The 12,710-nt window shown below is 43.1% G+C and overlaps 1 protein-coding gene across 4 annotated transcripts in view; it reads left to right on the top strand.

Moving 5' to 3' along the window:
- TSPAN12 (tetraspanin 12) overlaps positions 1–12,710 on the top strand; it is a 90,529-nt gene that overhangs the window by 19,043 nt on the left and 58,776 nt on the right. For 3 of the 4 annotated variants that reach the window (XM_079994384.1, XM_079994385.1, XM_079994387.1), the window contains one exon: positions 10,524–10,606. In XM_079994384.1, coding sequence (XP_079850510.1) covers positions 10,524–10,606 — 83 coding nt within the window. Of the gene's footprint in view, positions 1–4,107; positions 4,254–10,523; positions 10,607–12,710 lie in introns of all 4 variants that reach the window. The other variant, XM_079994386.1, reaches the window with a different exon arrangement.

Below are 12,710 nucleotides of genomic sequence, written 5' to 3'. Positions count from 1 at the left end.
TTCCCTGTTGTGCACGAGTTTTCCTCTGCTTGTAAAATAGGACATGAAAGGCCGAGTTTGTGAGGGAATTGTTTTTTCAGTATCAGAGCTACTGAACCACAATGTTTGGGATCCAGTACAAGCAATAGTTGGACTGAGGCTTTGATAAGAGGGAGCAAATTTCAATTTGTAAGGCAGAGGGGCTCGCGATTCTGATTTATTGACGTGCTTTGAGGGGAAATTCCTGTGTTGTCAATGCACACATTACTTTTTGTGTAGGAGTTGGAGCTGCTCGTTTTGCTGAATGCCTGCTTTAATTCTGCATACTGAGAAGAAAGCAGAGAGTGCCTTCTGCATTTTTATCTTGTAAATTAACCCAACTCCTGTGTAATTGCGGAGTGTGTGGTTTGGGGACCCAGAGCAAGACAGATTCGTCTGGAAATCTTCAACATTCAGTAGGAGGAAGTGTTGAGAAGAACAAATTATATTAGAAGCACAGATGCTGTGTGGGCTGATGTGTTTTTTCCCTTGCAGTCAAAAGCCAAAAGTGCATATTGAATATATAATCCAGATGCCAGATGACTTCCACTTATATGTCATCTTCTGCTGGGTAGTAACCAGTTTTTTCTTCTCCTTCAGAGTGGGGGGTATTACCCTGAACACTATTCCCACATTTGTGGTTCTGGCTCTGCATAACAAATACAGATAATATGCTGCTGAGTATGAATTTGCAGTGTCTCCAAAACTGACAGATTATTGCAGATGTCTCACAACTACTTCTCAAAATAAAAATACTTCTCAAAATAAAAATTAAACACAGAGCCTCCAAGTGTCCCTATTTTCCAGGGACAGTTTCAGATTTACAGAAGCCATCCCGGTTTCTGATTTGATCCCGAAATGTCCCGCATTTCCTTAGGATGTCCCTATTTTCATCAGAGAAATTATGGAGGGCATGGAATAGATCACCCCTATTTTCATTGGAGAAATGTTGGGATGCCCCTGTGTTGGAGGGTATGTAAATGCACTCATTTTGGGTGGTTTTGCAAATCATGGGAAAGATTTCATAATGGGGTTTCCAGCGTTTGCCAACCTGGTGCCCTCTTGGATCAAATGCTAAAGAGGGCTACTGTGCCTTACCAGTCACAGAAGTCTCCTAAATGACTTAACAGAAACTTAATTTACTTGTCCCAGAACTGGTAAACAGGAGAGGAATATTCACGATTCAGTGGAAAGATTTCTGCGGAGAATGTTGTATGCAATATAGAAGAAACCTGTTTTAGATACATCGGGTCCTTCCTTAAAGAGGAAGGTGAGACCTGGAAAACCGACTCCCTGTGCTGTGGGTGGGTACGAATGGTCAGCCACAACACCCGATTGGTAGGTCCCTCGAAACTGGGTTCAATCTGGCCAATGGGACACAGTCTAAATAGTTCAAGGGACCTATTTATGCCCATGCACGTGACCCAGAGCTTCCTCTTTCAGCGGTGCATTCAGAACACCTGCCCACCTCTCCCTACTTTTAGGGCTTTGCTATGCCGTTGTGTGTTGCCTGTCGTTGGGACAGGGGCACGGCAGGAATTTCCCCCACTTGCGTGATTGGCTGTTGCCATTTGGGTTTCACCTACCGCGTAGCAAATCGTCACAACTTGTAAGGTTGCGGATAGGCTCTGGTTCAGGTGATAGGGATGGGAGAAGGCTCTCGCCATCCCTATGTGAAGGGTATTCTGTTAAAGGAATCCAGGGACTCGATGGTTTGATCAACCCCTGAGAGGGGGTTGTGCCCGTGCATGAGTCCAGGGGGACATTTGGGTGACAGAGTTAGCCCATTCCCAGTTTTCTGCTTATCCAGGTGTTCACCCTTGGCTGACCTATGCTGGAATCCTGGGTCAGCGCTACCTGCATGGCAGGGAGCTAGTCGAACCAGAGCCTATGCAACCAGTCACTTTCTGTAATCAATAAAGTTGTGGCCTAAATTCTGCCAAAAACCAAAACCAAAATTTGAGTCAAGTGTGAATTAATTTAGGGGGGAGGTTTCTGGGTCTGAACGCGCAATTTTTAAAATTAGCTAGCTAGCTATATATTGACTTCAGTGTAGCCTAAAGAGCATTATTATTATTATTATTATTATTATTATTATTAGTGTTTATATACCGCCCTATACCTGGAGGTCTCAGGGTGGTTCACAGAAAAGATCACAACATATATAATCAGAATAAAAACAACAACCCAATAACACCCCCACCCCAGAAAAGAGCCACATTTTTAAAAGGGTATAGGATGCTGAGTTTGTCACATTTCAGAGACAGCGTATGTGTTCATAGGGAATTGTCTCACGCCATTATTTTGTTAAATCCCATGTTGCTTCCTATCTGCCTGCTGCTCCAGCTCTCTGCTAAATTTATACCAAAATAAATATTGGGAAGAAACATCTCTGTTCTGATATTTATCCCTTCATAGTTCCAGATGCCTTTTGTAATTAACACAACACTTGAAAAGGCCCGTCTTAAAAGTTAACTTCAGCATTGGCTGACCCCAAATCCGTAAATTATATTAGATATCTGTCTACAGACTTGGTTGGACAAGAATTCCCAAGCAACCTTAGGCTAGTAGAGCATTGTTTTGAAAGGAGGAGGAGAGCTTTTTTCGTCGTGAAAGGGATATGAGTTTCCACATATGCTATGGGAAAGCTGTGCACATCAGTACAGATGTTTAGCTTAGTAACCTTTTAGTCTTAAGGTCAGTAGACCAACTGCCATCAATTGAAGAGCCAGGATTGAAAATGCTGAATTATGTTTCTCGTTCAGTTTCTTTTCTAAACTGCCTGTATCTGCTAATGCTCATGACTCTCTGTATTTTCTAGAAAAAATCCTCTGAACTGGTATATTCTGCAAACTCATTAATATATCCACATACCCTGCCGCTAATATTGCAAGCCTGTTCAAGTTTATTGATAGCCCACAGACCTTCAAATTTCAAAAAGAAATATTTGAATCCATATGACGATGGGAAAAGAAACTACACTAAAAAAAAAAAAAGCAACTTAAAGTAGAGTGGAAAATATTTATTGAATATATGGAAAATAATTTTACACAGCTCAAAACACTGGCAGCGTTCAATAAATTCAACAGAGTAAATAATAGTTGTTTGATGTAAAAGTGGAAAACTGATTTGAATGGTTATAGTAAAATATGCAGGAAACTGTAATATGAACCATGGAAGGAGAAGAAGGGAAGTCATTGGATGTTTCAGTTTGTAAAATGTTTAATTTGATGTGTAGAAAAATGAAAACTCAGTAACTAAGAAAAAAACAAGAAAGTCCATTGACTCTATATTTTTATTGTTTAAAAAAATCAACAAAGATTAGGACAAATGTGATGAAGAGCAGTACAGAAATGTGGTAACAGATTAGTTACCATATTTTTCGCTCTATAAGACGCACCAGACCACAAGACGCACCTAGTTTTTGGAGGAGGAAAACAAGAAAAAAAATATTCTGAATCCCAGAAGCCAGAACAGCAAGAGGGATCGCTGCACAGCGAAAGCCTGCATTCGCTCCATAAGACGCACACACAATTCCACTTACTTTTTAGGAGGGAAAAAGTGAGTCTTATAGAGCAAAAAAATACGGTAATTAAAATCAATGTCCCCAAACAATTCTGTAACAGCAACACACCCAGAAAGTGTGCTTTCCATCACAGTTATTTCTATGGCAGTCCTTACCTTAGAGCCAAAACAGATGAACTGATGACAGTTAAGCAGCTCTGTGGTAATGTCAGAGAGAAATGATATTTTAGTCATAGTGAAGGGATCAAATTCCTGCAGGTGAGCTAGTTCCCTTCATCTTATATAAGTCTGCAGCTCCTACTTTTTTCATGCTGCTGCTTTAACCTCACTTTTCAAAAGCGGCGGAATAGTAAGATAATGCAGTCCCAACATGAAAAGCAATATGACTGGGGAAATTCCTGCTGCTCAATATGATCGCAAATTGTATTGTGCAGAGAAGCATGCCACGAAAAATATTTTGCTAGAGCTTACCAAAATGCTGTTGGTTGGAGAAAAAGGGAAGAATGTTATCTCCTTTCTCTCTCTCTTTATATATATATTAAAATATGTTTTGTTGAAAGAAAGGAAGCAGAAAGAAAGGATAGAAGGGAAAGGGGCGGGGCGGAGAGAGATTACTAGACTGGTGCCATTGTTAAGAAGAAGAAAAAGGAACTTTAGAAAGGAGAATTTTAGAAAAGAGAAGGAGGGGATTCATGGAGCAAAGAAGACAGGTATACAATACGATTGTCACACACTTGGGAGCCCACAAAGAAGAAATACAACACTGGAAAAAGAGGATGGAAGAGAAAAACCAATCTGCATATAGCATGCCTATGCTAATTTATATGGATAGATGCAAATTTTAGAAATAATTACCAAAATTTGAATACACTATATATCAATGTAACACACCCTCCAACATTTCTCTGATGAAAATAGGGACATCCTATTCAATAATAATAATAATAATAATAATAATAATAATAATAATACCCCGCCCATCTGTCTTGGTTACCCCAGCCACTCTTGGCAGCTTCCAACATATATAATAAATGCAATAAAACATTAAAACGTTTAAAAAAACCTTCCCTGTACAGAGTTGCCTTCAGATGGCTCAGAGTCAGATACCCATTCAATATTTATCTGATGAAAATAGGAACGTCCTACCATACCCTCCAGTGGGACGCAGGTGGCGCTGTGGGTTAAAGCCTCAGCGCCTAGGACTTGCCGATTGAAAGGTCGGCGGTTCGAATCCCTGCGGCGGGGTGCGCTCCCGCTGCTCGGTCCCAGCGCCTGCCAACCTAGCAGTTCGAAAGCACCTCCGGGTGCAAGTAGATAAATAGGGACCGCTTACCAGCGGGAAGGTAAACGGCGTTTCCGTGTGCGGCTCTGGCTCGCCAGAGCAGCGATGCCACGCTGGCCACGTGACCCGGAAGTGTCTCCGGACAGCGCTGGCCCCTGGCCTCTTAAGTGAGATGGGCGCACAACCCCAGAGTCTGTCAAGACTGGCCCGTACGGGCAGGGGTACCTTTACCTTTACCTTTTACCATACCCTCCAACATTTCTCCAATGAAAATAGAGACGTACTAAGGAAAAGCGGGACATCCCGGGATCAAATTAGAAACCGGTGCGGCTTTTGTAAATCCAGGGCTGTCCCTGGAAAATAGGGACACTTGGAGGGTCTGATATAATGGGTAAAACTGTGACAAGATGAGCTATGGGTGTGCCAGGCATGCCAACTCTGGAGGCCGAGGGGTCTTCAGTCCCCTCAATATTTGCTTGAAGGGGCCCCAGCCTCCCCATGTTGAGAGGAGCCCAGTGCAATGTTGCGAAGGCTGCACTGACTTGCATGATGTTGGGAGGTGTGTGTGATGTTGCACCCCAATCTTGGGGGCAACCTGGAGCCTCTGGTGCCTACTCAGCCTGTTTTGGGGTCACGAAAAGTCGGACACGACTAAATGACTAAACAGCAGCAGCAACAACAACAACTGTTGATGGGCAGCTTCAAGAGCCCTGCTCTGCCTTCTTATGGTTCCTTATCTTTAAACTGGACTTGGTCTGGATATCCCTTCCCACAGAGGACACCTTCAGACAAGCAAGTATTAAATCAGTCAAAATTAATACCATCAACCAACTGTTAAGCAAAATACAAAAAAAAAAAGTACAAAATCACAGCCTCCGTAGAACCAATTATTAAGGGAAGAATGTAAAGTATGCATTTTTAAATTTTTAATCCTCATCATCCATGCTGAAAGAATCACCACTAGAATGTATCCAGAATGAGTTTCTTCTATACTGTATAAAATTCTGCACAGAAATATTTCTACTGAATTGAGAACATTCCTCTCTTAATTTATCAGTTTTGGAATAAGCAAATTAGATACTGTAAGGCCATTTAGGAGGCTGTTATGATTGAGAGTATATTAATATTTGTATGTTTTCAAGTAAAATGTTAACGTTTGCATGTATGGTTGTAAAACTTTCTTGGTCTTTTTGTAAACCACTTCAAGGTTTTCTTTGTTTTCTGGTGTTTTTTTACCAATGTGTATACATTTTCTGAAAAATAAAAATAAAAAAGGCCTTTTCAGGTATTTGACATGTGGGCATGTGCAAAGAGGCTGGGATCAGAAGTTCCTCACCATCAGAGGTGCCAACTTGAATAAAACATTGTGAGGGCCCAGGTAAGCCCTACCCCTATAATCGATCACAAGACGTGGCGCATGCACATCATTTGGATGGCCCCTCCAATGTTTTACTGGGGGGCCTTTGGCCCCCAGTTGGAGTTGGCTCCTATGCCCGCCATCGCTCTCCATGTGTTGGAGGCCAAACACAGGTTGTCGTACCTAGGGGTTGGCTAGATCTTCTTCTGCCCCACAAGCACTGATAACAGTATGTGTGGCCCAAAAACTAACTTGTTGTGTACAGTCATACCTTGGGTTGAATGTGCTTCGGGATGAGCACGTTCGAGTTGCACTCCACGGCAACCCAGAAGTAACGGAGCGCGTTACTTCTGGGTTTTGCCGCTTGCGCATGCGCAGATGCTCAAAATGACGTCACACGCATGCGCAGAAGTGCCGAAACGTGACCCGCGCAGACATGTGGACACGGGTTACGTTTGCTTCTAGATGCGAATAGGGCTCCTGAACTCCTGTTCGCATCTAGAAGTACCACTGTACAGTATATCGAACGCTTCCCTCAGGAGACAAAACAAGGTTTCACTGGCACTGTGAGAGGGTGAAGAGAGGCTATGCCAGGGGTCAGCAAACTTTTTCAGCAGGGGGCCGATCCACTGTCCCTCAGACCTCGTGGGGGGGGCGGACTATATTTTTTGGGGGGAAACAATGAATTCCAATGCCCTACAAATAACTGAGAGATGCATTTTAAATAAAAGCACAGATTCTACTCATGTAAAAACACCAGGCAGGCCCCACAAATAACCCAGAGATTCATTTTAAATAAAAGGACACATTCTACTCATGTAAAGACACACTGATTCCCGGACCATCCGCGGGCCGGATTTAGAAGGCAATTGGGCCGGATTCGGCCCCCAGGCCTTAGTGTGCCTACCCATGGGCTACACCTTCCTGCCCATTTGCACTGTCATTCCAGGGCCTTGTGCCCATTTTTGTGCCAAGGAAGGAAGAAAAGGCTGGAAGAAAAAAGTGGACGAGGAGTGGGATGAATGCCTTCATATGCGCCGGCGTGAGCTTGTCAGTTTTGTAGCTGGAACTCCACTGCACGCCAAGGGAGCATGGTTCTGGTTGCAGCTGTTCCTTTGCTTCTCTGACATTCCTGCCTCAAATATATACAGGGTTCTTCTGTCTTCCGCATAGCTGCTTGTGGTGTAGCCTGCTGCCGAATGTAATTAATAGTTGCTTGTCCAGCAACTCAATGTCACCCCTTTGTTTTCCTTTGCTTTTGGAGGGAACGGAGAGTGAAAAAGAAAGTGGCACTGCTTGAGATCGCAGAGCTGTTTCTTAATCGATTGCATCGTGGACGCAATTAGAAGCTACAGCTGGAAACCTTTTGTGCCGTTGTCATAGTTTGATGCTGTTAACTGCTCAGCGCGAGAGGCCAGATAAACCGATAGGTCTGTGCTTATCTTTCCTTAAAGCAAAGTTGGGGTGTGGTTTAAGGGGGCTAAAGAGATATCGATGAAACAGAGGCTAAATAAAATCGATAAAAGGCGATTCTGGTTTTCGATAGGTTGATCACGTCAACCACCCAGGCTTCTCCAAAGAGATCTCCAAATCCCCCACATAGCTTGCACCCCACAATCCCTTGCATTTTTGGTCATCTTTTGGTTTCCACCAGATCCCGAGTCCAGGTGCTGTGCTTTCTAAAGAGAGCTGGGTCACTGGCGGGTTCGTATGGTGAATAATGGCCGTTTACATGGTGTGGACTTGTTGACCTCACAGCCTCAGAATAGTCTTGTAGATTGCTCCCCAAAATCTAGTAATAAGAATTAGGCTATTTTCCAGCCACTGTTACATGCGCAATGTGCAAACCAACTGCCATGAGCCTATGTAGATCTATCATGTTGCAATCCCATAGCTGTTCAGGAAAATCATGGAGCTATGCCAGACTCCCTCTCCAGGCCCCTCCCGATAATTAATGCTTACAGAATTAATGAGTGATCAGGATCTGATTTAAGGCCTAATTAAGAGCATGAATATTATGGTTAGAGTTGGAGAGAGGACAGGGAAATGTCTGATCTTGCACGTTTCTTTGGATTCTTAAATGTGGGTGCAGGACCCACAGTCTTAAAATCTGCATATATTATATACGCTTCTTTGGGTAGGGGGAAAAGGGTTGCATAGAAGCATTGAAATTAAGAATTTTTGGATAGTAATACAAGAAGAATTAAAGAAGGTGTTGAAAATATCAATAATAAAAAAAAACAGAGATATATCTCCTTGGATTGATAGGGGAAGCGAAACCACGGAGGGGAAAAAGAATCTTCTTATATGCAAGTATAGCAGCTAGAGTAGTGATTGCTGCTAAGTGGAAGTCACAGACTACGCTTAAGGGAAGAATGGATTTGTAAACTAAATGAATACTTAACTCCGGCAAAACTAACAGCTATTATAAGAAACCAATCGAATCAAAAATTAAAAAAGGAGTGGGAATGTTTTGATGAATATATGGTAAAATATTGCTCAAAAAAAAAAGATATGCTGGTATGCCTAGATTAAAATGTAAAGTATCTGAGGGAAGGTAAATCAGTAAGGGAAGATAATAAGAATATATAGAAGATTTGAGAAGATTGTACACTGCAAAGATAAATGTAATATCAGAATGTAGAGGAAATCGAGTGGGGGCGGAGGGAAGTGGGGGGAGGGACAAAAGAATATTAGGTGTGATTGATGGATATGTTGGGGAATGGGGAGGATGTGGTGATGGCTTTGGTTTATTTATATTGTGATGTAATATGGAAAAAACCAATAAAATATTGTATTGGAAAAAAGAAGAAGAAAACAAATAGCAATAGTAACCTTCAGTTGCTTCCATTCTTTATCTAAGATCAGGCTACTCTTTTGATGCTATATCTATCTGTGTTCCACTTCTGAAGGAGGTTAATTTTGTAAACTGCCCTGTGATCATTGGGTGAAGGGCTGTATATAAATTTAATGACCAATAATAATAGCAAATGATGAGGTAATCACTTTCCTCCAAACCTCCCAACCTCCCTAAATGGAAATTATGAAAGCTCAATTTGATCCTCTTCCAGAATGGGTGTATTTATATGGTCCTTTTTTTGTGGCTCGAAATTAAAAATGTCATGGCCGCATCCTTAGTTACTCCTTCAGCAGTGTTAGAAACTGAGATACGAAAGGTAGGAGCTAAATGGCACCTTAAACTGAGTTTACGGGCACAACAATGTCTAGGCGCGCTTTTTTATAACAAGAATACGAAGCTAAAAATGAATGAACTGCAGCTAAAATATTATGTTCATTTTTCACATGGTCTATTCCTTCCCCTGCCCACCCCCCTAATATTCTTCAGAGGGTCTCTTCTCCAGTCTTCGGAGAGTAGCTGGAAGCGGGAAGGCAGAAAAAGGCCCTCCTTTGCTTCCACTCTGCCGTTTTAATATGAAATCCCAGATCTCAGAAACTGCTCGTGCTAATGAAATTCCCTGTCACCAAACGTGCCTAGAAAATGGGAGTTTCAAACACTGTATTTCAGTATTGTGAATGTTCCTGTTTATATATTTTCTTTCTATCAAGTTGAGTACTTTAAGTCCTTTTAGCCACAAGATTGCTATGCTCAGCAAGGGGTGGGATTTGGTGACTTCCACAGCCCCGTCAAATTCTGAAATTCTGTGGTTTTTTTTAAATCACGTATAGTTTAAAATATGAAATCTTAAGTTAGTTTCGCGTTTCCTGATTGCCCACGTTTGATAACCAAACTGTGAGTGTTCAGAAGTTGGCAAAACCTTTTCAACAGCTGGAATTGATCCTATTACACTCCATCATCTTAACCTAGTTCAGGCCTCTGATGAGCTGCATATTATTCATTCAGCTTCAATCACACAAGTGGCTTTCCCCATACATGCCAGCTTGAGTGAGGATTTCTCCCCTCCCCTGAGTAATCCGATAATTATACACATAGTGGTCTCTCAAAGCCAGTAGTCTGAAAGAAAACGTATCATGGTACCTTGTGGATTTCACTTATGAAATCTCTGCTGGAGTTATTAATCTTACAACAAGCAGAAAATAAAACCTCAAAGCTTACCGGGTCCCCAAGGTGCACAGTTTTGGGGAGAGCAGCCAGTTCGGAAACGGCTCCGTTGAGAAACTCGCTCTTCCAAAGTATTAGTAAATTGGAAAGGAGCAGATTGCCATGTTTAGAGAAGTAATACTTTAGCAACGCATCTGCTCACAGCACTAAGTGGGGGGGGGGATATTCTGTGCAATGGTGCACACTGCCTGTAATGCTGTTTTAATAATTGAGTCTGCTCCAAATTGTGTTTGCTAAATAAAATCCCTGTTTTATTTCAGTTGATGTCCGTCACTGTGTTAGCCGTTTCCGCCTGGATGAGGGACTACTTGAATAATGTTCTCACTTTAACTGCAGAAACAAGGTAGGCTTGTCATGGTAGTCTGACTGCCAAGGAGGAAAGTGCGAATGCTTGGGTTGGTTGTGGGGAAGGGTGAGGTCGCACAAAGCTTCTGAAAAGGGCTTTGGTATTTTGCATAATTTATTTGAGATGCTGTTTTTAAAACCCCCACTGCTGGAATAATCCTGGTTAAGGTCACGTTTGCACCATACATTTTTTTGAAATAAAATTTTTATTAACAATTTCAACATAACAAATTATCAAAACAAATCATCTTCATTATTTCCCTCCTTTCCCCCCTCCCCCTCCCCAAATAACCCTCCCTCCCTCCCGCCCCCCCCCCAAGACTTCCCTCAGCTCCTCTCTCTGATTTCTCAACTCATGTTGTTCTCTGCATACTGTAAAATTGTATACATCCTTTTATTATATATCTACTATATTAACCCTCAATAAATTTGTGTTTGTTTGTTCAAAACCTGCCAAGGAGTCCAGTCGTTTGCACCATACATTTAATGCACCATTGCAGTCAAACCTTGGTTCCTGAAGGGCTCCATTTTGGAACGTTTCAGCTTCCGAACGCCAAAAACCCGGAAGTAAGCGTTCTGGTTTCTGAACGATTTTCGGAAGCCGAACATCCGACGCGGCTTCCGCTTGAGTGCAGGAAGCTCTTGCAACCAATCGGAAGCCACGCCTCGGTTGTCAAATATTTTGGAAGCCGAACTGGCTTCTGGAACGGATTACGTTCGGCAACCGAGGTTTGACTGTGTAACACCTTAACAATCGTGGCTTCCCCCCCCCCCAAAGAATCCCGAGAACTGTAGTTTGTTGAGGGTGCAAAGAGTTGCTAGGAGAAACCTATTCCCCTCCCAGAGCTAAAATTCCTAGAATTCCCTGGGAAGAGGCATTGATTGCTAAATGGGAAATGTCGTTCTTTGAAGGGAATAGGAAGCTCCTGACCGCCCCCACTCTTAAAAGATTATTGCTCCCAGGATTCTTTGGGGGAAGCCATGACTGTCAAAGTGGTTCAGTGTTCAATGTGAGAGAATATTGTCAGGTTTGAGCCACAGTGGGCAGTAGTTGGAGGGGGAGCCAGGATTTGTGCCATCGAGTCAGAGCCCAGGGACCAAGCCACGAATCGGGAGTCAAAAGGGCACACCGGAGTCAGGAAGACTCAGTGTAAACGGGAAGCTTTTCATAGCTCTTCCTGCCTCAGCGGGTTCAGTGGCCGTTCTGTGCTGCTGCAGAAGATTCCCTTCAGTCCTGGTGGCTTCCTGGTTCTGGTTCCCATAGTTCTCGATACATGTTCACACAAGCAAAGGCACAAACCTTTGCAAGGCACAAACCTTTGCAAGGTTCCACAAATTTTTCTTGGGACTGCATAGCCAAGCTTTCAGTAGCTAGGAAGGCATGTTTTTTCTTGCGCCCAGCTCCGCAGAATCAAAGTGTATTTGCTGCCCTGCAAACAAGGTGTTACAGGGCAGGAGGAGTTGATGGTGCCTGGGGATTTGGGTGGCACCCCCTCTCCTCCAACCCACGACGTTATTTATGGCTGCATCTCAGCACAAGACAAACCTGGGTGCCTTCCTGCATTGTCGGCAACTTTTAACAATGGTACAGTGGTACCTTGGGTTAAGAACTTAATTCGTTCTGGAGTTCTGTTCTTAACCTGAAACTGTTCTTAACCTGAAGCACCACTTTAGCTAATGGGGCCTCCCGCTGCCGCTGCGCCACCACTGCGCCGCCACTGCACGATTTCTGTTCTCATCCTGAAGCAAAGTTCTTAACCCGTGGTAATATTTCTGGGTTAGCGGAGTCTGTTACCTGAAGCATATGTAACCTGAAGCGTATGTAACCCGAGGTACCACTGTATTGCTCCCATTGCAAACACTGATCACCAGGATTTAAATTTCTGGTCTTTGCTAGCAACTGCACTCATGAGATGGGTCTGAGGGGGTTATTTGTGACAGTCTGCCTGGTTTTTGCAAGCGTCGTGTGCATCATTTCCCTTCCCCCTTCAGCATGGCAGCAGGATCACATTCAGTGACTGTGTGAGGATTTCCCACAATTCCCTGTTCTGCTTACAATAATTCTTGGTGTGGTGGATGCAAGAATCCTGGGAAGGGATGGG

The sequence above is a fragment of the Podarcis cretensis genome, assembly GCF_951804945.1.
Source record: "Podarcis cretensis genome assembly, chromosome: 10".
NCBI classification, from domain to species: domain Eukaryota; kingdom Metazoa; phylum Chordata; class Lepidosauria; order Squamata; family Lacertidae; genus Podarcis; species Podarcis cretensis.
Note: the sequence above shows the minus strand (reverse complement) of the source record. Positions and strands in the feature narration are given on the sequence as shown.